Source organism: Oxyura jamaicensis, chromosome 1 (assembly GCF_011077185.1).
Source record: "Oxyura jamaicensis isolate SHBP4307 breed ruddy duck chromosome 1, BPBGC_Ojam_1.0, whole genome shotgun sequence".
Classification (NCBI taxonomy): domain Eukaryota; kingdom Metazoa; phylum Chordata; class Aves; order Anseriformes; family Anatidae; genus Oxyura; species Oxyura jamaicensis.
Window position 1 is genome coordinate 9857403 of NC_048893.1, and position 26985 is coordinate 9884387.

At 34.0% G+C, this 26985-nt stretch overlaps 1 protein-coding gene and 1 long non-coding RNA gene across 9 annotated transcripts in view; one reads left to right on the top strand and one right to left on the bottom strand.

Moving 5' to 3' along the window:
- The window catches only part of CACNA2D1 (calcium voltage-gated channel auxiliary subunit alpha2delta 1), a 393216-nt gene that overhangs the window by 260462 nt on the left and 105769 nt on the right, over nucleotides 1–26985 (top strand). For all 8 annotated transcript variants that reach the window (XM_035343652.1, XM_035343643.1, XM_035343692.1 and 5 more), the window contains exon 7: nucleotides 22277–22408. In XM_035343652.1, the coding sequence (XP_035199543.1) occupies nucleotides 22277–22408 (132 nt within the window). The remainder of the gene's footprint in view (nucleotides 1–22276; nucleotides 22409–26985) is intronic.
- LOC118176624 lies at nucleotides 22696–23146 on the bottom strand. Its single transcript, XR_004755493.1, has 2 exons — nucleotides 22788–23146; nucleotides 22696–22756 (listed from the first exon to the last, which is right to left on the bottom strand). It is a non-coding gene; the product is annotated as an uncharacterized LOC118176624 (long non-coding RNA).

The following is a 26985-nucleotide window of genomic DNA, read 5'->3' on the forward strand; positions in this document are numbered from 1 at the left end:
TTCATTCTGCCTTTTTTTTTATGGACCATCTAAAAATATTTTCATCCAGCAGATTGCAAAAATTAAAATATCCTGATATAAATATTTTTTTCCCAAAAATATACAACACTACCACAATACAGCTTTACATTCTTCTGGTCCAGTCATAACTGTTCTGTTGTGTTTGATCTGCACAGTGTTCAATTCCATCTCTTCTACTGGGAGCTCTGCTTCTTCTGGGATTTGTCCAAAATACTGTAATTAGGACACAGGTTGAAATTTTCATCCCTTGTAGTTAAAGCAAAACTGTTATTGATATGGCAGAATTGATGGACAGATGCTACCATTCTTTTTGGTACTCCAAGATGCTTCTTTTGAACATGGCTGCATTTCTCTCACTTCTTCCTCTGTGTTTTTGCATAAAGTACAAGTGGCTTTTAGCTGAAAACTTATGTCATCTTTGACCATACTTTCTTCATTAATTCTTTGGAATGTCCTGAAAGCTTTATTTACACACACACACACGCACACATGCACACTTTTTATGCTTATTGTGGACAGATATCACAAAACTGAAAAGTTTCTGGGCCTTTTTTTTTTTTTTTTTTTCCCCACTGTAGACCGGAAGATACCATTCTGAGGATTACTTGAACCTCCAGTTCTTTGAACATCTTTAGTTACCTGCTGCACTTTCTTTTGTTCTACATGAAGGACGTTCAAGCTGAATTATTTATATCAGCATGAAAAATAGTCAGTAGTCTCTCCCTTGTTGTCTTTGGGATCTTCTTCAACTCTGTATATTTTGGTTCCCAGGAGACAATATTTCTGATTTCTGGAACTTTACATATAATAAGCCTGTCTGTTTTCCTTAGTACTGTTTTCCTAAAGGCATCTAGTTGTGCTAGTTTGATTTTCTGGTCTTCTGTCTGCCACTCTTTCAACTAAATGTACATCATTCTGACATCTCTCAAATATTGAAAGAAATATCATCTTAGGCAGTCTCTGAGGAATTACAGTATCAACTGTTCCTTTTGAATTGGCTGCCTGTTTCCCTTTTGTTTCCATCATTTGCCATGGCTTATTTTTCCTTTCTATCTTCGAAGACAGCAATTTATACTGTAACTTTTTCACTAGCTAGTCTATCTCTGCCTTGTTTTTGCAGTTACCTTCTGCCACTGATTGCCCATGCATCACTCAGGTCTTTGATTTAGCTGCTCTGGTACAAACAGTTTTATGTCCAGAGTCATTCTTCCTTCCTTCCATTACACTCTCAGATTCCTGCCTGACAATTGTTCTTACAGAAATTTCCAGTCTTCAGGTTTTCTCAACGAGCAGTTCTCAAAGGCTATTTTCTGCACACATATGTACATACAGGTAACACAGATGTAATTTCTATCAGAAACAAATTTCAGAAGGATGGATATTGCAAAGTTCCTACTCAGGTCTCTCCATTGTTTCTGTTACATATTACATGTCCTCTAAAACTGTTTCAACGTGGACAAGAGGGGAAAAAATACAGAAAAAAAAAAAAGCACAGAAGAGAACTCCAGTATCTTTACAAATTCCCACACAAACCATTTATTTTTGATTTTTCTGTGGTTGAAACACTTGTAATTTCCTTTGGACTGTCCTATGCAGTCTGCTGTGAATGTATGCAGTTGTTTCAAGAGGTGATGCCCTGCTTTCCTTTCTCTACAGTGATGTACACAGATCATTTATAAAGAAAGAAAATTCCAGTTAGAGTAACTGGAAAGATGCAACAGCAATTTAACTTTATCAAAGAACAGAAACTACGTTTTATTCTTTATGGCATATGCAACAGTAATGCCACTTTATAATAAATAACGTACTTTGTTCACTGAGACTAAGTGGAAACTTGGTCCAAATAGTCTTCTGGTGCTGGCTTCAGTAAAGAAATGAATGCTTTCACTATAGATGGATCAGATGTACCATACCAAATGCATGCTAACACGTCAAATCTGTGAAGTGCACCTTCAAACAACATAATGGTGTTCCATTTAGAATAAAAGCATCTGAATGTTCTTACAGTAGTCTGTTTAGCACTTTTCTATTTTTTTAGGGCAGCAAACCATCATCATCTTGATCGCATTTGACTACATCTTGGTCATTCAAGAATGTTGCTGTCAAGTACGCTTTTTTTTTTTTTTTTGTCTTTGTTCCTTTTTTCTAGTTTTGATAAATCTCTGAGTTTATTCTGAAAGAACGGTGATTGAAATGGTTTCATTTTTATGTTCCACTGGGGAAAAAAAAGTTCCTTATATTTCTGTGCAGGTGCAGGATTTAGAACCTGTATACCTGCACCTGACCTCTAAGTTACAGAAAGATGGAAATTTAAGGTGCCATGTATAGCCTGAGAGCTACGGAGATGGACACTCTGGAGGATTTGGACCAATCGTTGCTAGTGTTTCAATACCAATGTTAACTTTGCTGTCAAATTAACACTGAATATGTTTGGGTTATTATCTCATTGCATAACATATTAGCATGGATAAGAATGTTTTGAGAAAATATATATATATATATATATACATTTTGTGGTTCTTAAGTCAGTGTAGATATCACTGTGCCCTATTTTCTAGTAAATGTTTGTAGTGTAGCCCAGTAAGTTGTTATTAACATTGTTTCACTGTGATTAATTACTTTCTACTGTCTTCACATACATTAGCTGGAGGAAATATTGATTGCAATAATTGTCAAGTTTTATTGTTGGATTGATTTTATTTGTATAGACAACTTCTGGTTAAAGGAAGGCATTGTGAACCATCAGCAAGATAATGATTGCCTTGCAGAACCGTCTGCAGAACAGAAATGTGTTCTGTTCTTGAAAATGAATTTTTCCTTAGTGCTCCGCGGTTCTGAGTTTTCACATAACCTGAACAAATTCTCTGCTTGTTCCTTCAGCATTCCAATTTTATCAAAGTCTTTCCTTTATTTTAATTCACTTCTACTAACTTTACATTTGTGATTTGCTATTCTTACTGTTTCCTAAGAGATCTGAATAATAATGTATATCAAAATAATAAGTAATGAATCAGTAAGCAGGCCTTGAGATCCTCTGTACTACAAAAGCTGCACTGTGTGAGTTAAAAAACAATTTATTATGTGTTTTGTTGTTGTCGTTGTTGTTTTCTTTGCTGTTGGACAATTTATGTATTTATTTGATTAAAGGTGGACCTTTCAGTACATACACAACAAAATTTTTGTCTTTGGCTTGTTTTAAAATGACAAGCCATGTGTTTTTGGAATTTGGTAATAATTGTTATTAGCAAACAATGATGTGGACTCAGTCAGTCCTTCAACATTCATCTGTAGAATTTGTCGTAATGGATGTACTCTGTCAATAAAGTGTTGATGGAACACAGAATTAATCCTTAGGCTGAAGCTTTTCCTCTTAGTACCTTTTCTTACAGCTGCCCATGGTTGTTCTTGGTTTACCAGTATTTTATGGCTGAAAACTATGTGCAACAGTAATGACACCTATCCAGATGGAGCTTTTTAATATCATTCAAAGCTTCCTTGCCATAGTCTGGGAAGGATGGCCCCTGCTTCATCTTTCTTGCACCCTCTGTGTTGCTAGCAGACTGAAAGTCTTGTGCTCTGTACACTTCTACTCGGAACACGTTTTGTCTGTTTTTGCCTAACGTGGAGCCGAGATACTGTGTGGGGATAAAGGCATCTGTTTTAAACATCCATTCTCTGAGCTGATAGTTATCAGCATTTTCAGGCCCCAAGGCTCGGTGTTCCACTGAGCTTAATGGACGTGAAGTTGTTTGGAGATGAAATCAACAGCAAGAAATCTCTGTTCTGTAGTTATTTTTGAAGAAATAATTTGGAGCACGGTTTTGCTTTCCTGAGATTTTTCCAGGCTTCACAAATTAAAATATCAATTGACCCATTTGTACCAAAACACGGAAGTGTGGCTTTGTGTGTGTGTGTGACAAGGTTACACAACTGTGAAGTTTATTTTTACTCTCGTCACAGTCAGTGAGATGATTTAAAGAGTGGCATTTTTTCATGTAAGGATAGAAGTTTGTTGAGAATTGAGAACCAAAGTCATCACTGGGTTTTAGGATTGTCCTAAGCAGTTAACAAGAATGTTAGGAGAAAGGCAGTGGAGAAACAAAATTATGACTTCAATATAAAAATGAACATGATACATATGATAAGGAAGTGGAAAGCTGTTCCTTTGGAAAGATCAATACAAAAAATTCAATAGAAGCTGACAGGAGAAGTGAAAGCTCTTTGCTTGAATAAGATGAATATAAACTAGGCAGGAATAGAATCTGACGGGTAAGTGAAAGATTGCTACTTCCATGAGATCGATATATGAACAAATACATTGCAAACTTAAAAAAAATAGCAATAATAAGGTTCTTGCAACAATAAGAATAATATAAGAATATTTTTAATAGGAAAACATAGATCATTGCATCAGAAAGATCAGGGCATATGATAATATATCTGAAGAATATTACTATGTTACCTTCTACTTGTATTATTATGTTTTTAATTTTTTGTTTAAGTTACTTATTCAGATATGTTATTCTCCCTTGTGGCCAGGTTCCTTTCTTTAGCAGCTTTTGAAAATTACTGCAAATCACAGGAAGATGCTAAGGAAGTAAAGGCAAGTGAAAGTATTTTTGTACAGGGTTTTTAAGAATATTGTCTGCATCTTTGGAAAGGGTAGATTCAAATTCATATACTTTACATCATCTCTCTTCAGTGGCTTGTATCTTCTTTGTGTGGCTTCTGCAGAAAGCCCAGCTGCCAGGTCCAAGAGCTTCTTCACTAAACTTGAAGTCTAATGTCTCTGCCTGTTGTAGATGGTCCATTCCATTGTGCATCTGTGGCAGTTTTTCTGCAATCATATTTCCCTCTCTCATTCTTTTTCACCTGGAGTTATATTTGCATTTATATGACATTCTGAAGAGCTTCTTTTCTTCTTCTTCCTCCTGAATAATGGCAAATACAGCCGGCCGACAGAATCTGAGAGGGAGATAAATGTTTTTGCTCTCTTCTGAAAGTCAATTGCTAAGGGCTACCAAAAGGAAACAGACAACCTGTTCACCTTATGGTGGAAGTGTGAACTTCAGATTGTTAATCAATCAATGTGGTAACAGCATGGAATGTAATCCATTGTGTAATGATAGCATCGCGGAATCACTGTATGAGTGAGGCTGGAAGGGGCGTGGGGAGAGTTGTGAGTCCAAGCCCCTTCTCAGAGCAGGATCAGCTACAGCAGGCTGCTCAGAGCCATGTCCAGCTGGGCTGTGAGTATCTCCAGAGATGGAGGGACAGCTTGACATAACAAATTTTGACTTCATGGTTAAAATATCTTCTAGACAGTTCTCTGAGTTGTCATGTTTCTAAATAATTCAGTCTCTTGTGTTGCAAGCATACACTGTTTGATAGTACTGGAAAGAGAGCAAGAAACACAGGAGAAAGCTTTCTAATCCTTGTGTTCCAGTAGAGATGAAGAGATGTAAATGTTCTGTGCCATTAGAGTCACAAGACCATATTCACTAAAATGAAAGTTTCTGTCTTGCTTTCCCACACCTCAGGGTTTTTGTAAAGATGTTCTAGAAATTTGCTTGTTAGCAGATACAGCATAACTGTGTGTTGTGGGGGCACAAGGGTGGTTGGCTGGAGTTTTTGGAGAGATTGCTCTAGTGACAGCTTTATTCAGATATGCTTCAGTTTTGCATTTTTTCTCTGAAATATAGTCTATTTACTACTCAAAGCTCAGTTCCTTGAAGGTTAGTTTGACTTTTTAACACTAATACAAACAAATGAAAAGTACTTCAAATACCATCAACATATGCAGATATAGGAAAGAAGTAAAAAGGGTATTATAGTAAGCTCTGTTGAACATTCAATGAAGGGCCAATTGACACTGAACTAAATTTATTTTATATCTCTTAAGATTACAATTACAATAACACTGAGACTCCTTTAAAACTTCCTCAGATAAGTTATTTGATTTATGATCTTTCATGAATGAGACATTAGCATTTTTCATGCATTGTAGTTAAACTTTTCAAAGGTAGAAATACTACTTTGAGTTTCTAATTTCAGTGCTTGGCGTCATCTTGAAGTCCCTGAACTGAACCATGAGGCAGATGACCAGTGTCATTACGTAGTGATCTAAAGAAGAGCAAGAGTTCCCACATGATTACTACATGTCTTTCAGATTTTTACTGGTGTGTAACAGACCTAAAAAATAACCATTAAAAATCCAACAATGTATGTTATAATCTGGCAGTGTTGGTATTCACCTTTAATATTCATATTTGAGGAAAAATACTCACAATCTGCCATACAAATATGTATTAAAATCAGTAAGACTACTCTCATCAGTAAATTTGTATGCTTCTGTTACTGATGCATCTGCTGATTCACTTTCTTACATGGAGATCCCACTGAATTATTTGCAATTTCTAAGATAATGTAATGCTAATTAAATCAGTGAATAGAGTTACAGTATGAAGTGGTGAATTATGTCCTGATTTCATACCCAGGGAAGCTCTCAAAGTCAACGTTTGAATGAGAAAGAATTACAATTTTGAGTGTAGTAGCCACTGGATGTTGTTTGTTTGATTGTGTGGGTTTAGTGAAGCCGTAGCTAATCCTCAAGTATATATTTTTAAGATTTGATTTGTTTTCTTTCCCTGTGTCATATGCATGTGTATGTCAATGAAAGATCAGACTTAAATGAAGCTTAAGGCATGTTTTAGTATGTGTATGTAGATCAAACCTCAGGGAAGAAAAGGCACCATATATTCACACAGTATGAGGCTTGGTCTTCTGTACTGAGAAGCCAGCACCGTATTTTTATCTTGAGTAATCATACAGAAAGATGATACAGACCATCACATAAATGAAACAAATTCAGCTATACATTCCCATTTTAGGAGTTTATATTAACATGGTGATAGCAAAGTTGTCGTTAGTTCAGCATTTTCTCTTGTAGTTGAGTTATCAAATACTTACTTAACAAATGCACTCCATTTATGTACAGGTTCATGTTATTAATATTGATACACAGATCCAAACAATATTCTTCTACAGGTTATCCACTTGCTTTTGGCAAGCTTTTTTATTTTTGAGATACTAGTGCTACATTCCAATATTCAGTTAAAGCTTTCTAAAGAATGTAATGGGAGGCCCTGTAATTTGTTGTCATTTTCACAGAGAAAACAAGCTCAAATATTGCAGTTAATTTTTAATTTCTTTTTTAAAAATATATATTTTTTAAAAAAATTGGGCAGCATCTTGACAGGTCCAGCTATACAAAGCAAGATCATGAGCAAAATGTAAATTGCTGGAATGGCTAGTGGAAGCCTTGAATAGAACTGAAGTAAAATGCTACCTGAGGGAAAATAAAATAACTGTTCATCTCAGCTTCTTCCTACTCTAGTGCGAAAACTGCCCTTTTTGTCTTAAACTTAGATTGAACTGATAGCTCACTACTTTTATATATAGATATGTAGAACTGTATATACATATTGTGTGTATATGTATGCATATAACTGCATTATATGTTATATATATTAACACATATATTATGCAGATAATCTATATAATGTTTGTGAGTCAAGGAGATGCTATGTATTTGTTCATATGCTTTGTCTGTGGCCTGCTCTGTTACTCCTAGGTTAATATTGGAACACAGATTACATTTCTGGTGCAGATCAACATATTTAGGGGGGGAATAGTTTCTAAAATTCAAACATTTCTGCAAAATACTGAAATACATTTTACACGTATAAGATAGAATAGAATCATGGAATCATAGAATCACAGAATGGTTTGGGTTGGAAGGAACCTTAAAGATCATCTAACTCCTACCCCCCTGCCATGGGCAGGGGTACCTCCCACTAGTCCAGGTTGCCCAAAGCCCCATCCAACTTGGCCTTGAACACCTCCAGGGATGGGGCATCCACAGCTTCTCTGGGCAACTTGTGCTAGGGCCTCACCACATAAGTAAAGAATCATGATTATTTTAATTGCTTGTTCTATTTGAATCCACACATCCTAGAACTAAACTATAAATCTGATCTTTACAAAATTAATCTTTTGTCTTGAGCAGTTAAAGCTTTCCAAGCTCTATGGTGTACAGGACTAATACCAACTGTCCAATCCTAAATAAAAAATCAGTTGCTTTTATAAAAAATATCAATAATACATGCTCTGTTTATCTGTAATGGTTACATCTTTACATCAGATAATTTTTAACACTGGAACAGGTTGTTAATGTGAATGAAGTGGGTGAAACTTGCATTTTAATCCTTAGCATTATTTGAGCTAGGCGGAATGAAAGAAGGTGCATAATTAATAGCTTTATGTTACCAAAATGAGCTCAAACAAGAATAAAATGTTGAAAATAAGAAGAAAGATGATATTCAGTGTTTCTGAATGTAGTTTAAATATTAAAAATGTGTCTGCATTATTTATTGTTAGGTGAAGTCTTCTTGTCTTTATATAAACTAATAAGTTGTTTGGGAATGGCACTTTATATTATACAAGAGCTAAAGGTATTATACAGTAATCCAAACAATTTATCATTTTGACAGTCTTCTGCAAGCTTGAATATATGTCTCTAAATGGACAACTGCTGATTTTTCTTTTTTACTAAGTGGTAGATCCATATGGCGTCACGACATTTTAATCCTTTTTTTTTTTTTTTTTTTTTTTTAATCTCAGTATACCTTTACTTCTTTTTAATCCAGAAGAAGTTTTATTTTTAGATTGCACCACGTGTACATGAATGTACCTGCAAATGGTATTTATTATGCATATATGCTTTTTGAATAGTTTTTTTATGCATTTTGTGGTTGATCACAGAAAACATCACAAAACATGATTTGTCAAAGATCTTTGTGCATTTCTGCAATTTCACTGTAGGTGGTCACATGAGGTTAAATGTTTTATTTCTTGTTTCCCTTCTAAATAATTGGTACTATTTTTTAAACTCATTTCATGAAATACTTTCTGCCTTGAAATGGCATTCACGGCTTCCAATTATTGGTTCCCCCCCCCAACTTTTTTTTGAAGGATGTTTGTTTTCTCATTTTTTGCATCTAACCACCCTGCGCAGAACAATGCCTGTCCATTCCTACGCCAGGTGTGCTCTTGGACCACTTTTCCTTCAATTTCTTTCCAGTTCTTCCATTACTAGTCAGTAGAATTTCCTTCCAGTTTCAAATTGTTCCTTAATTTAATCAAGCCTGTCTGTCACAGGTAAAAGGGAATGGGAGGTTAGAGTCAGAGGGACATTAGCAGTTGCTTTTATTTTGCAAAATCAAGGAGGACAGTAGGTAACCGAAGAGTATGGCCCAGCTCAGCAATAGTCACCCTCTGTTCCTCTTCTGCTGCTGGTACAGCTCTTCCCTCAATCCCCTACTTGCCAATCAGGCCATCAGGCTTTAATTATCATTTTATGGTCTTCAAGTTGTGCAAGATTCCTGTTTATATGATTGGACAGTACTTAGCAAAATGAAATCATTATACATCAATAAATAACTAATTAATGATGAAAAATGACTTAACTACATCATTTCTTTTTTCCGTTCCTCTGCCTTGGGGGTTATGGTCTTCAGAGCAGATGATGGATAGCTTGTCTGCTTTTTCAGTTCATCATACGCTGGCATGAAGTGCAAACTGAATGCCTTTGACAGTGTTCTATGCTTTGCTATTGTGTAAAGTGTCAAGAAGGAGGAAGGGGAGACATACCCAATGAATGCTCACTAGGTCATATGCCCCAAATCTAGTTTTGCGAGGAAAAAAAGTGTATCTTTGGTTAGTCCTTTAATGCTTCTTTAAATGTTATCCTTGCTTTTTTGCCTAAGTTAAGTTTGTAGGAAACTGTAATCCATAACTTTGTACTCTGCAGGTTTTTGGTTCTATCTTGTAGATAACTAAAGGAATAAAATAATACTTTCTAGTTTCTGCTAGAAAAAAAAATAGGTCTTACTAAAAACAAAAGAATTCTTTAAAGCTTAGTATTTTTAGTATTTTAGTTAAACAAAACAAAAGCAAAAAAAACTGCTGAAAGGAAATAAATAGCATTGATATTAAAGTCTTTTTGTTTGTTTGTTTGTTTTTCTTTTTTGACAGCTCTGCAAGAGCATCAATCAATGTTCCAATTGTTGGATTGATGTTCTGAAAAAAAATCATGAAGCAGTTTATTTGCTTATGGCTCGTCTGATGTTAGTTTAAAACTGCAAAATGCTAGCCAGATGTTAACTCTTAAGCAATACAGAAACCACATATCATAAAGCTACTTTTGTGCCAAGTTGCCAGATTATGTCAAGAAATCACACAAAATACCTTCAAGACATTAAATACTCCTGAAGTTTGTCATCTGAAAGTGATGTTAAGAATAAGTAAATTGTTCCTGTTTGATAGTGAGGAAGATGCTTAGTAAGATTTTGATATGCCAAAGATTTTATTGAAAATCATTACTAAAATCAAGGTTAAAAGCATGTATATCAAATCAATTTAACAATTTAACATCAACAACTTTTTTTTTTTTTTTTTTTTTTTTTTTTTTTTATCTTAAAGTTTACATAATCTGGAGTCACAGCTCGGGTTTGCTACTAGTGGCTAATGTCTCATGTTCTGAACTATTTCTGAACTATTGTTACAGGAATAAAGCTTTTAGAGGAACTGACTCGAGTAAAACACAACTCCAGTATAGATTGTGTGTTGTCATATCCTTAATGCACCAACATTTCTTAACTTTGCTTTTGGGTCGCATGCTGTATAGGTGAAGCAAGTATTTATAAAATTGTGGCCAGATTTTCAGCTGGTATACACTGGAAAACTATATCAGTGGCTTTAGTGAAAGTACGCCCACCTGCAACAGCTGGGAATCTGGCCATTACTCTACAGAATGTTTGTACAAAGAAAACAATTATTTTTAGATGAGAAACTATTCATAGAAACATAGAATGGTTTGAGTTAGAAGGGACCTTAAAGATCACCCAGTTCCAAACCCCCTGCCGTGGGCAGGGACACCTCCCACCAGACCATGTTGCCCAAAGCCCCATCCAGCCTGGCCTTGAATACTTCCAGGGGTGGCACATCCACAGCTTCTCTGGGCAATGTCTGCCAGTGCCATATTGTCCTCATCATGAATAATCTCTTCCTATATCAAATCTAAATCTACGCTTATTTTGTTTAAAACCATTACCCATTGTCCTAACATTACAGTCCCTGATAAAGGGTCTTTCCCCATCTTTCTTGTAGGCCCCCTATCAGTACTGTGAGGCTGCTCTAAGGTCTCCCCAGAGCCTTCTTAGCCGACTTTCTTAGCCTTTTTATTGTTAGCATATTGTTACATTGTTTATATGTATATATATGTATATATTTATCGTTCTCAGACACATTTCTATTATCTGTGTCCTCTCCTTTCAGTTACAGCATAGCTATAGCTGGATCCAAACACATTTGCTGCTAAAAATGAATGAGGAAATGAAATAGCAAGGTGACCTTGTGCTCTAGATCGAATGATATACCTGAGTATGTAGCAAGGTATTGCCTGTTGATTATTAAATGCTTTATCACTGAAAGGCTTTCTCATTCTCAGCTATCTAATTTATTTGACCCTTCATTATTGTTTCATAAGACTGTGGTTATATTGGAGCTGAATCTGTCTACGTTAGTATCAGAAGTGCATTTTTAAGAAAATACTGAAAACACTAGGTCTTTGCTTTTCTTTTATTTGAAACAATTGCTAAAAGGGCTTGTTAGCCAAGTCAGACCCTTATTTTGCTGGAGTACCTCCTGAACTGATGCAGGTAGTCAGACTTGAGACTCTGACTCAAGGGATGTAGCTGCTGCAAAGCTCCTGGCATTCAGTTTTGCTTCCTACTTTTGTCAAATATGAAAATGAAAAATGGGTAGAATTGCTTGTTAGTTTGGAGCCGAAGTTTGTTGTATTTCACTTTGTGATATGACTCCTTGATAAAGGCTAATGTGTGTATTTTTTATCCTCCTCCTTATTCTAGGAAATGTAGTACTCCATGTCTTCACTCCCTGTCTTTGGCTGAAGGTAGCTGTTTAAAATACTGTATGATTTCAGAGGTCTCTATAATGTATTCTTACCCATTTTGGTTGCAGATACATTTTTTCTCATAGCAGTTGTTCCATCTGTGTCTGTATTTCCTTAAGATGTTGGTCTCTCCCTATGATTTGGAAAGATCTATATAGAAGCATTTAGAAATCACAGTCTCAGCATCTCATCTGATTTTAAAAGTTCTGTTTTGCAGTTCTTACTAATTCAGGAAGGATTATGGTCCTGAGATTCAAATATGTAAAGCTAAAGTAGCTAAAAATTAATGCAGTTTAAACCATTTAAAAATAGGGTAGGGATATATGAGGCAATAAGATTTATTTGTTCATCCCATTCCAGAGGTTTTTTTTTGCAACTTTACTGCCTCTTCCTGTGGTTTTATATAATCACAAACTAAGTAAACTAAAAACAAGAAGACCTTCATCAGACATGAATATAAAAATGTGTTTCTATTCGAACACTGTAGAACACTTGAAGAACTGCCATAAAGGGTGAATTAAGCAGTGTATACAGAAAACTCAGATGAATCCTGAGTACTCATGGCATATGGAATTAGACAAAAAAGCTGCAAAGGAACTTAATTTTACTGCATTCCCAAAGATCCCTTTGAGTCTTTTACTATTTCTAAGGCATTTTGAGTCATATGAAATTATTTGTCAGGTTGGTTTATTTTATTTTATTTTATTTTATTTATTTTATTTTATTTTATTTTATTTTATTTTATTTTATTTTATTTTATTTTATTTTATTTTATTTTATTTTTTTATCTCTTTTTTGCTTGCAAAATCTGTAGTAATAAGTCCTGGCTCCTAATACAGTGATCTGGATCTAAGCTGACAATGTACTATGGATGCAGAGAGCGGATCAACACTGCTGGGTTACAGTGTTCTGGAGGCAGGGGATGAAATCACTTCCCTGTGCTATGCAGGAGTTTTGTCATTAACTTCAGGGAGGCCAGGATTCACCCAGAGCAGAATTCAGTGTAACATCATGGAAGTTTGGGACTAGTAACGTGTGCTTTGCTCCTCATCAGTATAATGATGTAGATTAATTTTTTTTTTTTTTCTTGTAAAGATTAAAGATGAGGTGCAGGCAAAGTGTTTGTCGGAAGCAAGCAAAGGAAAATAGCAGGCTTCAGAAAGAGAAGGACCTCTGTACAAGCAGCTAGCTTTTAACTTAGACGTTTCCAGTATGCTTCCCTCTTTAAGAGGGAAGAGCTAATCTATGTAACCTAGAAAACAACACAAAAACCAAGCTTAATTAACAGTCAAGATATAATACCTAGAATGATGCCACACTATAAAATAAAAAAAATGTATATTTTATTTTTTTCACGTTCTGTATCCAAGAAGGCCATAAGGCAGTTGCCTGTGGGACAGATGGTTCATCTGTTGAAGAGAGCGGGCATCTTTGGGTGGTTGAATTTTAGAAAATATCCATCCTTGTCAAATTTCTGACATAGCAAATTTCTCTAGAGTGAAAACTCTGGTGCAACCTTTTGCCGTAAAAAACAACAGCAAAAAACAAATCTTGTTGAAATATTGTTATATTTAGCCTGCAAAAGTTGTCCATGAGATGGTTAGAATATTGACAAGGAGCAGGGGCTGTCACATCTGCACCAACTCAGGTGATGAAACAGACTTTGTCTCATCATCATTTTTATCACGTTTCTCACTTGTGTATTGTATTCCCCTCACACTCAGTGTATCTTGGATTTCTGTTGCCAGAGATACATTTAGATAGATGAAACCAGCCTGCTATTCATTAATATTTCATTTATATGGGGATTAGATTAGAATCCATTAGCCAAATCCACTGTATTAGTTTAATAGTTGTAAAAATTCTCTAAAATTCAGGAAATAGATTCTCTGCTATATAGAAAACTTCCATATATAATAACATATAATATATAGAACATATATTTTAATGGATATATATTTTCAATGTAATATATAATTGTTAACAATATAAGTTTTATTATATACATAGAACATGCCTGTCTATGTACTATATTTATAGGTGTATATTAAGGTGGTAAAATACATACCCATATGTGGTTTGCATACCATTTAATATTCATTAATTAAAAATAAGTAAGAAAGACGGTTTAAATTCCAATTCTCATGCTTTGGTAAGTCTGTATAAAACTGCATTGCTTGTGGTTACTGAAGTTCAGCTTTTAAAAGGACCTTTTATTTATTTGTAACAAAGCCTAGGAGAAGGGCAGGAAATGGCTTTTCAGTTGTTAAATACTTACTCTAGTTCTTAAAACTTAATAATAAATATACTTAATACTTAATGATAATTAGTAGTTCTTGATACTTAATCTAAATTCTTAATTTAGTCCAGATTGTTCTTTACATAAACTGATTTAAGTATGTATTAAATGACCTTGCCTCCTTATTTTTGTCTTCTGTTGTCCATTCTCAGACTTTCTGCTTTAAAAGAGCCCTCCTGATTTCCTGCTTTAAGTTGTTAGCCAGCTTATACCCATTTTTTCTGTGTCAGTGCCATCCTTATGCTTACATATTCTTTTCATGGTTGTGCTTGTTTTCTGACTCTGCCTCATTTTTCTGGATTAAATTACTCAAACTCTGTTTCCTTTCAGAAGACAGGTTTTCTGTTCTTCACCAGTTATCTTAGTAGCCATTTTCAGCACTTTATCCACTTACATTCATCTCTTTGGCATAATGAACTGAAGAAACACACAAGTTTACCAGACAATGTGTCAAGCAATCTTCATTACTACTGTATTATCCTCTCTCTTTTTGTTGGAGCTACTTTCCAATTTACTATGACTGGGGACAGGACAGGAGGAATTGCTGTTGATGGGCAGTATCTATGTTGTAAGAAAAATTGTGAGAACTTTGTGATAGGTAATCTGCATAAACCAAACACACAGTATCTTTCTGAATTAATAGTTTTCAGACTATAAATACTATGAATTATAATGGAAATGAGGAAAATACTTAAAATATATTGCATAAACTAAGAGAGTTTTTTACGAGTTAGCTTATTCATTTATTTATTTATTTTCGTTCTCACTTTTCCCAGCTACTGCTTAGGACTTACTGATCTTACAAAATGCTCTAATGACTGAAAGGTAATGGTACTGAAGGGGTGGTACCTTGTCAGACCAAAGACAGAAATAAATTATTCCAGAAGAACATTTTCTAGACAGTCTTTTTTTTTTTTTTTTTTTTTTTTTGTTAACACCCAATTAACAATTTTATAGAGAGAAGTCTGCATTAAAGATCAAGCATACTTCTATAGCTAGTTTAATTTGGGTGTCAATATGATATCCTTTGAAATGCTAACAAAAAGTTAGAGAAAAGTGAAGAAAGACTGGAGTTAATACTTATAATCTAGCTATCTTTACTTTCTAAGTGGATGCTCTGTTGATATTTAATCCATGATATTTCAGTAAAAATAGAACATCTTCATTTAAAATTGGCACCTGATTTTTAAAATAAGGAGTTATTTCCAGTTAGAGGGCCTACTTTGAAGTCACTTGTAAAAAGTAATAATAAATAGTAAATAATTCAGGGCTTGCTTTAATTACTGCAGTAAGTTCATTCTGTTTTTCACGTTACTTAGTCTCTTACGTTGTGCTTAGCTCTAAAAAATCTGAAAGCCCTCCAGCTTGCCTTTAGTCAGTGATACCTTTCATATGGTGTGTCTTTACCCTTTTCTCTGAGAAAAAATAAAGAAAGAAAGAAAGAAAAGAGAGTACTATATGGCTGTTAACATTGGGTGTGTCTCTATGCTCAAACACATGCTGGAATTTGTTGATATTAGAGGATGCAAGGTAAAAACTGATGTTTATCCTTCCCAATTTGTAAGATGCTGTTATCAGCAATATGTTGCTGTATGAGGGTGTCTTTTCTGTTTTATAGTGACATAAAGAAATTGTTTAAAAACTATCATTTTGTACTGAAGATTTTATGACTTTATGTTGTATTAACTCTTTTGTTGTTGTTGTTGAGCTATAATGGAAGCTTAATTCTATCATATTTTCTTGACATTTTTATTCTCATTTCCTTCTCCTGGGCATTTCTTTTAATGAGTGTTCAGTGTGCTGTTCTAGCTATCAGCATGTGGTAGCTAAGCCAGTCAGCGCACATCATATGGCATTGCCAATTAATTTACTTGATTTGACACAGACACAACAGTATGCTAGACGTCAGTGACTTCTTCAAAGAATTATTTATAGAAGTGTCTGGGACATAATGTCAGATATCTAATGGGTAGTAGGGAAATTGTTCATTTGAAGAAAAAAGTGCATGACATTTTCTCATTTATGCTTTTAATTAAAAGTGTAAAATACCCACTCTGAAAATTTTTCTTTCAGCAATCTTAGATTGTGAAACTTTGATTTTGTTGTTGTTCGCCATGTTAAAAATTGCATTCTAATACTTCATTTTTTGAGCACCATTGAATGTATATTCTGAAAAATTCTGATTATCCAGTAATTCTAAATTCAAGTGTGATAGGAAATAGAAATGTTACTTTCAAGGCAAGAATTTCTAACTGACCTGTATATAAAATATCAGACAAAGCAACACCTAAAATAATGACCTAATGACCTATCCAATTGGAAATGCCACTGTGTAATAGCTATTGCATGTTCAATTTTAAGACTTCCCCCCCCACTTTTTAAAAATTTTTCCTCCCATGCTTTAGAAGAAAAGAAAAAATGTCCTTTCAGTTTCTTAAATGCTTGTTTTGATTATTAAAACAAAACAAAACAAAACAAAAGAAACAACAAAAAATAGCATAACAAATGCACCATTTTATTCAGTTTGTAATTTTTCCCATTTGTAATTCTTGACCTTTCAAAATATGTAATTAACTCCTAATATATTTAGCCAATTCACAATAGAACACTTTCAAATCATCTGGTAGATGTTTTCAAGACTAAATACAATTTATTACAATGTTTACAACTAATTTGATAAACTTGGTGTCCTGAAGTATGTGTACGGACCTTATTTAAAGTGTACAGTTTCTAAACACATATTCCTACGATCCATGTATATATCTAGTAGTGTGGTCTACCAGTGTGAGTGGATGGCAGTGCATCCTTTGGAGCTATGATGTATTTCCTTAACCTCCATGGAGAGGTGGGATAAAATACTCCACAGTTCTCATGCACACACACACACACATACACATACATATATTATTTATATTCATTTTTAACAGGTTTCTAAACAGCTGTGATTTTTTTACTTAAATTATTATTATTGTTATTTTTCTTGGATAACCGTGCTAAGTTAAGCACTTTCCTGTGGTATTCTGTTGAAAGCTTAAGTGTCTAAATTCAGTTTTCCGATTCCACTGAGAGGACCAGTTACCTAGGAGACAGTATTCAATTTGGAGCCACTACAATCTTTCCTTTCCTCTGGCCTTTTGTTCATACTGAACTTTACATGAGAGAAATAGCATGCACCTAGATTTGAAGGGTTGAGGCTTAATTTTCTACCAGAATAGTTTTTTAAATTACTATATTTGAGAATTATGAAGAGAATTTTGAGAATTATGTTTATCTGAGTCAGTGCAAACATCTAATACAAATGCCTTCAAAGTTGAAAATAATAATAAAAACCCTTCTTGGTCCAACATATAATGAAATATTAGTGAAATTTTCCAATAATATCTGAGAGTGTGTAACATTCCATTTAATTTAACATAAGCTGGAAGGAATTTAATTTTGAAAAAATTAAAGATCTGCTGTCACCACTATTTTAATCAAAAATCCAAAACTCAGCATCATATGAGCCTCTGTGAAGGAAATCAACTCTATCCCAGCCAAAACCGTGATAAAAAACATGTCATGAAAAAGGCAATCTATATGTTCAGTAGAATTTCTGTGATATCCAATTAGCATGACCACTAAAAGAAACCTCTGTGTCCCTGCAAGTATATTAAAAAATCAGCACTTGTATATATATTCTTTCTCTGTGCCTACATTTAAATACGATAATATTGGGCTGCAAATATATATTTCATTCATAAAAATAATTAGTCAGTGTTAACTTCAAAGAAATCAGTGAGTCAACTTCATTAAACAGGATATGGAGCTGTAATACTTGCCATACGCTAAAAGACAATTAATGGTCTGCAGAGGCAGTCCCTTCTGTTCTCCCCAGTGTACATGTAGCTGCCTCATCAGGGAACAGTAGCTGACACATTTTCTGATATAGTAAATAGCTCTCCGGCTTTTCAAATAAAGTTACACTCTGCCTTGTATGCAGTCCGGGGCCTATACATTTAATAAATCATCAGAAGTACATTCCAGTTCTTTTTTATTGATTGTATTTGCAGAGGAAAATTGAATCCATTCCTTGTCAAGGCCCCTAAACCTCATGTCATAAAGAAGAGGGAGAAAGGAAAAGATGGATGGAGTTCATTGGAATTAGCCAGGAAGAATGATGCTTCCTATTGTGTGATGATGAATTTTATTTCTACATCCTGCCTATATCAAGTGAAAGGTAGCAGCTGAAGTACTTTGAAGAAGTAATCTTCAAAGACTTCTTTTAGAAGAATTGGAAATAAGCTTATTGGAGAGTTGTCTCAAACGAGATTTTCTGTCAATTATCAGTCAAAAGCTCTTTCCTCTATAGAATGTTAACTCAAAAGGAAACATAAGTGTTTGTAGGATATACATCATCTCAATACGTGTGGCTATAAAACCTCTAAACGTTTTGTTTTAGTAAAATATGCTTTTTAATAACAGGAAAATAAGTGGAATTCTCACTTATATTCATGAGGCCAGTATAAATCCATGTCTTTCCAAATTAGGGTATTCTGACAAGTGGTGTGGTCTCTACTGTGAGCTAGTGAAAGTAGCACTGCATTGATTTTTATGTGCAAATTGAGAATCATGATATTTCAGTGGGAGCCATCTGAAGAATAGTTTTGTTGCTGTTTATGAGGTTTTTGCTTTCTTTTCTTTGGTTGACAAGTTTTAAATCCATTGCTGTAGGCTTAAACCAGAATTAAGAGATATTGTTTTGAAATTGCCAATTACCAGAGGTATTGCAATAAAAGAAACAAGGTTTACGTCTTTCCTTTTGAAATCCAGGGTGAGTTCTTTAACAGAAGCAAAAGGGCAAAGTATGTTGTGGAAAAACACATAGAAAAATAAACAATTAAAGCTGAAATTCCCAGTACCCTTTTCCTTATTTACCGTTCACTGGGTTAATTAATGTAAATATGGGTTGCAATCTAGATACAAGTGTGCTAATGAAAAAAACAAAACAAACAAACAAACAACAACAACAACAAAAAAAAAAAAAAACACAAAAAAACTGAATAAAGGGAGCAAGTTTGAATTGCAAATAGCAAATGCTCCAGGAATATTTTTTTTTTCAATTAAAAAAATAAAAATACAATCAGCCATTTGCATAACAGTCCCACCAAATAAACTCTGTGTGTCTTTCATACCATTAGTAGCCTTTTCCCATATTTATTTCATTTTACTTTTGTTTGGATGTTCTGCTCTTGTTGCTCATGTTCAATCCACATTATTATTTTATTTCCAACTTGATGTGATTTTTTTTCTAAAGCTGCAAGTTCTTGGATATTTTTAGGATGTGTTTTTCTCTGGGAGAAAATTGTCTAGAATGAGGAGGGGGAGGGGAAAGTGGGAAGTAAATATTATTAAAATCTTTATTCTGATTGTGAGGCATCACTTCTCCACCAATATTACAAATAAGATTCAGAGAGTCATATTTCTTGCTTAATCTCCACAAATTTAATAAAATGCTGAAATTATTTGTTCCAACATAGCTATTCGGTACTTCAGTACTTAGCTATTTTACTGTTAGTAGTTTGTCTTCTTAGTTTCTCCATTTTTGTACATGCATGTATTTTAGAAATATATATGTATGAGTGTGCATATGCAGGTGTGATGTACTTAAATGTTCATATGTATAAAACTGCAACATATGTTTGTATGATGTTAGATACTCTTTGCAATTATATTTGTAAATATATAGTAATATGGCTAATATATTTTAATATTGAATATAGTTCATTTGTTTGTAAGGTTACCTGTCTGAAGGAAATCTTTTCTTTAGAAATATTGTATTCAGTTTTGTACATGAGGAGGCATAGCCACTGATTGAGGAGAGCAATTATGGGAGTGAATAATTTAATATTATTTCTGATTGGATGTTTTACTGAATATGAGCATCAGTGGCCTGATCAGGGTGGTAAAGTGGCTGACAGATTTGAGGGTAGAGGCTACAGCAATTTTAAGTTAGAATCATAGAACATAGAACCATTGAATTGTCGAGTCTGGAAAAGACCTTCAAGATCATCTGGTCCAACCATCCCCTACCACCAACGTCACCCACTAAACCATGTCCCTAAGCGCCACGTGCAGCCTTTCCTTAAACACTCCCAGTGATGGTGACGCCACCACCTCCCTGGGCAACCTGTTCTTTAAAATGAAAATGAACTTCTCATGGTACTGCAGGGAATTCTTCGTCTTTCTCAAATAAGCATGTATTTTTATAATTACCTACTTTACAAAGAGACAGGTACATACTATAAAGTTTATTCTTTACAGGGAATGTCAAGGGTTGGACATTTAATTGGATATTTCTACAAGAAGCTGTACCTTCAAATAGTAATGTTACTTTAAAAATCCTCTCTAAAACACATAAACCTTTCTGCAAAACACATGGTGTAGCAGTTTCCTCCTTAACTTTTAAAAACAAGCCTATAAAATTTAATGTTACAATCTCATTTCTGTAGTACCTGTAACAACCTGATTTTCAAAGTGTTTCAAACTGTCGGCTGTTAACTTTTAACCTGTCCTTATTTTTATTGTTTCTATTTTCATGGTATCAATGGAATATAAACCTATATATAGAATTTTGTACTGTGATGCCACTCATCTGTCTTAAATGTGAGCTATTTTTCTTTCAGCTTGACTTGCCCATTTGCAAGAGAACGTAAAGTTTCTTTCTTGTGTGCAATACCGTAGTGTAAGCAGGATCTAAATTACAGTCTTGCTATTCTTAGGATTTATATCTACATCTTCAGTTTTTTTCAAATATTTTTGTTTGTTATGTTGGATGGTTGGTTGTTTTTGTTTGTTTGTTTGCTTTATTTTCCCATCTAGTTCTCTTTACTTTCTTGGCTTGCTAATCTAGGTGTTACTTAGATGCCATTAAGCATCACAGAGGAAGGAAATAGAGCCCAGCTGAAAAATCACCATGCTCTTTCTAAAAAAAAAAAAATAAAAAAAAAATAAAAAAAAATGTCAGCTATTGCCTAACAATAATAAAATATTTGGGGGGAGAAAATAATGAGATATTTATAGCTGATTAAGTGATGGAGAAAAAGATTATTTATCTATATCATGTAATATTGTTTTAGAGTGTCTCCCAGCATTTATCACAAAGGTGTAGAATATTAATATATTAGAAACAGAAACAGAAATAAAAATAAAAATAGAAATAGATTTTTTTTTTCATTAAAACAAACATCAGTACAGGACAACTCTGTGAATATAAATTTATGTGTAACCACTTAGTGTTTAGCTGATCACGCTTAAAAATGTAAATTTCCTTGTATTTTAAATTCATTGTGGAACTGACCCACCTTATAAATATTAATGTTCACACTGCTGATCATTCTGTAAATGATCACATCTATAAACATGAAGATCTTGTTGGCATGCAGTAATGAGTGCATGTGGGTCCCATCTTAATATTTTAATTCAAATACTCATTGTTGTCTTTTTACTGTAGAATCCCCCTAGGGCATCAATTTGGAAAGGGAAATCTTTGTTAGCTTTTCTACAATGCTCACCTAGTTTTGTTGACATCATTCTAGTCTTTCATATTGTTCTGTTCCGTGATTAATAAAAACATCAACTTTATATGCCTGCATTTACATTTCTATAACTGGGAAGTGCATCTAGAGTAACATCTCAGAAACCAAGTATTTTTAGAAGATAGTGATTGTATGAATAAATCAACAGTCACTGCATACAGACAATGCAATGGGAAGAAGACAATGTGAGGAACTTAAGAAGAGCAATGTGTTTATTTACATTTATATTGTTGATTAGTTAAATCAAATGTTGTTACTTTCCATAATAGTTCAGTTTGCTTTTTGTAGTCACTGCAATTTCTGTTAAGATGTAACTTTGTAACTCCAAATCCATTTTATCTTTGACAGCAACAATCGTGTTAAATGAACTTAACTGGACTGCTGCATTGGATGATGTGTTCAAGCGGAACAGGGAAGAAGACCCCACTTTACTATGGCAGGTCTTTGGTAGTGCAACTGGCCTCGCTAGGTATTACCCAGGTAACTGAACTCTCCTAAAGAACTGTCCTATCTCACATACTGTCTTAAAAAATATCTGAATTATTTAGAAGAGATAAAAGGTAGCTAAAGATGACTTTATTACATAGGTGGGTTTTCTGTATATCAAAAATAACTCAATGACTGTGAACTTATTCTGGCATAAAGCTAGTATGAGGGGGAGTAAGCTGTGGATGAAATATGTAAGTAATTGTATTTTTCACAGGAAGAGGAACAAAAGATGGTGTCCTTTGAAAAACAGAACAGTTCAGTTATTTTTTTTTTTAATATATATTGCTTTCTGTGTGGTGTGTAAAGAATCTGCTAAACATTTGCCAATGAGATTCGTACCTCTCTTATTTTTTAAAATGACTGACAGTACCTCTCTTATTTTTTAAAATGACTGACAAGACAGATAATCTTATGGTTAAAGTCAGTGAAAATACAACTCCACCATGCTTATGTCTTGCAGAGTCCATGATCTCTGACAGTTAGTTTTTACTTTTGGAGCTAAGGCCAATGAATACAACTTGGTTATTTCAACCAGCATCTGTTTCACCTGTCAAATAATCCCATTAGTGGATCACAGAAATTAATATAAATAGGTGTATATTTTACCAAATTTATATAATCTGTAACCTTAATTTGATATTTGATATGCACTAGATAATGGAAAACTTTGTTTTATGGCAAGGCTTACTGTGCTACTAATGTTCTTTTTAGATGCTGTTGCCAATGGTAGAATACTGTGTCCACTACACACAAGATAATTGTGTATAATGTCTTATTTCTTTTGCCTACAACTGGTTAAGGAAGAACCTTGAGATCCTTTCTCTTCTGTTAAACAGGATTGTTGCTGCTTCTGAGAGTGAAGCTGTTTCTGTATCATTAGCACAACTGCTAGCATTGGCAGAGAAACTGCCTTAGGCTATTTTGCAGGAAGGAATATATCACAGCACTTGAATCCTGTTTGTTTTGTCATGCTAGATACTGATGAAATAAATACAGTTAGATGTTGAAGAAAAGATAATATTGAAAATGCTAATTTTATATTTCTTTATTTCCAAGGGTTCTGTTTCAATGCTTTTCAGATCTATTAGTAGTGTGTTTGTTTGGGAGCATCATTTATCACCACTTGGTGTTTTCCAAGTGCTGAAAAAGAAGTGTTTCTTAAATACATCTCTGTGGCAACCTCTGGGAAATTCATTTTCAAGTGTAAAATTGTATTATGTATAGAAAAATATATTCTTATGTCTAGCTGTGCTGTCCACTTCAGATTCTTCCCAACACAGGAGACTCAGAATCTTTATATAATATTTCTTAGAGCGCCTCTGTAAGATGGGACAAACTTGTTTTCCTTATTTTACAGGTGGATGTGGTATTTGTATGTACTCCATTAAACACAAATTTATATTAAGTATAAAAATCAGAACCTCACACCTCCTGCTTAGTCCTTAGCCACATGCCTATGTATTTATTAGCTGTCTAGTCCTGTCAGAAGATAAATTCATAAATCCCTGGTAATTCCCTTATTCCTAATTTTTACACACCCACAGAGTAATCTGGAGCAATCTGGCAGTCCGTAAATTGTACATGTGTTGTTCTGTGCCTCTTCTTCCCATTTCCTTCCTTTTATAGCTCAAATTGGTAAACTCTTTTTTTATATATATATATTTTTGATCAGGTACAAATTTACCCATTTCTCTCTTTTTGTGAACTCTGTCTCAGTTTGCAGACCTATTTAACACACATAAATGTTCTGAAAAATGGAATCATGCTTCATATATTGGAAGGGATGCCTTTCAGATTAGATTTTTGAAAATTATATTAAAAATTGTAAAACATTGCTTCATTATGTTGGCCTTAGGTAAGCCTTCTGCAAAGAGATGAGTTTCTCCATAGCGATGATATTTGTGAATTTGGAATTATCAAAAAACAAAATTAAAACTATAGCTAAATCTGCTTATTATTAGCTGAGGTATATCTGTGCAGTCCTGTTTCTCCTAAAAACAGTCAATCTTTGATACCTCTAAGCTGTAGAGCAATTCCTCAATCACAGGTTTCTTGAACTGTTTTCATCTGATCGTATCCCATTTCCTTGAGTAATGGGCTAGATGGCACATTATTTCTGCCCTCAGGAGGCTCTGAGGCAGTCCTTGTCACCATAGTAAGCAGTAGCACTAAGGGATCATATTTATGGCTGGATAGTGTGTGAAATACTTTATAAGTACAATTAAAAATATATTTTTTTTGCATGTATCCTGTTGTTTCCTACATGTATTCCATTGTTGGTACTATTATAGACTCCTCTAGCATCCCATACATGATCTTGTATAATTTTCAGCTGTGCTTTGTCTGACTCTTCAGAATATTTCTCTCTATCAAGGTGTCAAATCATTTTTCTTCTGTCTGTGACCTAGGTTGAGACGCACAACATTTAGACCAATTCCTTTATTCAGACCTTCTTCTTTATAATCAATGATATTAGGTTTAGATACAACAGTAATTAGATACAATAGAATAGGGATCTCCACTTTATGTAAAATAGCTAACAGAAGCAGATCAAGGAAGTAATGGTACCAAAGTATTCACCTCCTCTAATATTATGATGTAATCAGTCCAAAGATTAGAATAGAACTAGAAGAAAGGTAAGTATTACAAAGACTGTATAAAAACAAATCTACGATGCCATTTGCCATGATAGCAGAACCAGTGATGGGTGTAAAAGGAAACTAACTGTACAGCAACTTCCTGTCTTTACCTCACAAGATTTGCCAACAGAAATATTAGAGACTACATAGAGGTAGACTTCTGTCTTTATAGATAAATATATTACTTGCTTCATTTTGTTTATTAACTTTTTCCTAGAATATCCTCAGTTCACTCTCATTCTCGAACACCAAGACAAATTGTAGAGAAGAGCCACAGATTCAGGATACCTTTATGGACCTGAAACTTAATTTTTCACCTCTATCAGTTAGGCCTTTAGTCAGTTTAATGGAGTTTCCTTATACTAAGCTTCTCCTTCTTGAAATTATTTGACAAACTGTGTCTTGCCTTAAAAAAATAAAATTAAACTAAAGAATAGTGAGGGTACTTTCAATAGTCAACTATCACTTTCAATAGTTTCGGTGGCAATGTATTTGTGAATAGAAATGCAGTAATCTGACAGCACTTTAACACGATAATTGAAACTGCTAATTCATTTCAATCCAAATGGAATTTACAAAGGCATAAAATTGGTATCACAACATGGTATTTCCCAATCCAAAACTTCAATTTCTGGAATGCTTTAAAAAACAGATGAAATAAAGCAATCTCAAATGATAAGATACTGCATACACCTGCATAAAATAGATGAAATAGATTAATATTCTGAAAGGGTAAATCTCATTCAACAGATATGGACCTTCTAATACAGAATGTCTGGTAACTTTTTAAAAGGTAAAACTAAGTGAGAATACTCACAGAACAGTTGAGGCTGTGAGGTTGGAAGGGACCTCTGCAGGTCATCTGTTCCAAGCCTCCCAAGCCTGCTCAAGCAACGCAGGACATAACATACAGCTTTTTTTTTTTTTTTTTTTTTTTTTTTAGAATTGATTTTTCATGAAAAAAAAATAACTTTTTTATCTTGAAACCATTCCCTGTGGGCTTGCACATGTAAAACTTCATTGACTTCATGTAGACGGGAAGGTCCTTTAATATAGATTAGACTGCAGATTTAATTTATAATTAAGCACAGAGCCGTGGACAAGTCTGTTACACAAAAATAAATTAATTTAATTAAAGTAGTTTAATATGGTTTGACAGATACTAAGTTCCCTAAATTTTCTCAGGCATCTATCCAGCTAATTTTATTGCTAAGTTTTAGAAAGCAGCATTCCAAAAGAACAATTTACTATCAATTTTTTTGGCAAGCTTCTTGGAGATGTAGGTGCAAACCAATCACTTCCTCTTTTAATCTTGAAATCTTTCTTAATTATAGAGCTAATAGGGATTATAATTGTTAATCAATGTTTCATTAAAATACTGCAATGGGAAGCATATTATTTTCACTGCAGTAATTACTAATTAAGCAAATTTTAAAAAACACTACTATTAATCACTACCTCACCTCTCTCTGTTTATTTTGTTTTGTAAGACCAAGATCCTTGATAAAGGATGTATTTTGTTTTGAACTGCAGACAGCAGATATTTATTGGCAGCCAAATATGACATAAGAGGCTTTATAGTTCTAGCAATAAATACACTTAAGAACGTTTGACTGCAAAATGTAACTAGAATAAAAACATACTATCAATTTTGATTAATGTTTAGTAATGAAAAACTGTTGGGTCAGCAATGCCAACTCGGCTCTCTCAGGGAATTATAGTAAGTAGTATTTGCCACAGTGTAATACTAGAGAGGTTATTGATGAAATGAGTAGTCTCAGATTCCAGCTAGTGGGTTTTATTTAGCAATAACACTTTGATGACAGTCTGTAAATAGATTCAGTATCCTTTAAGAAGAATTGTTGGATCTAGACTCATTGTGGCAGTATTTGGTCTGCAGAGCAGTGAAAATGGCCATGTGCCATAGCT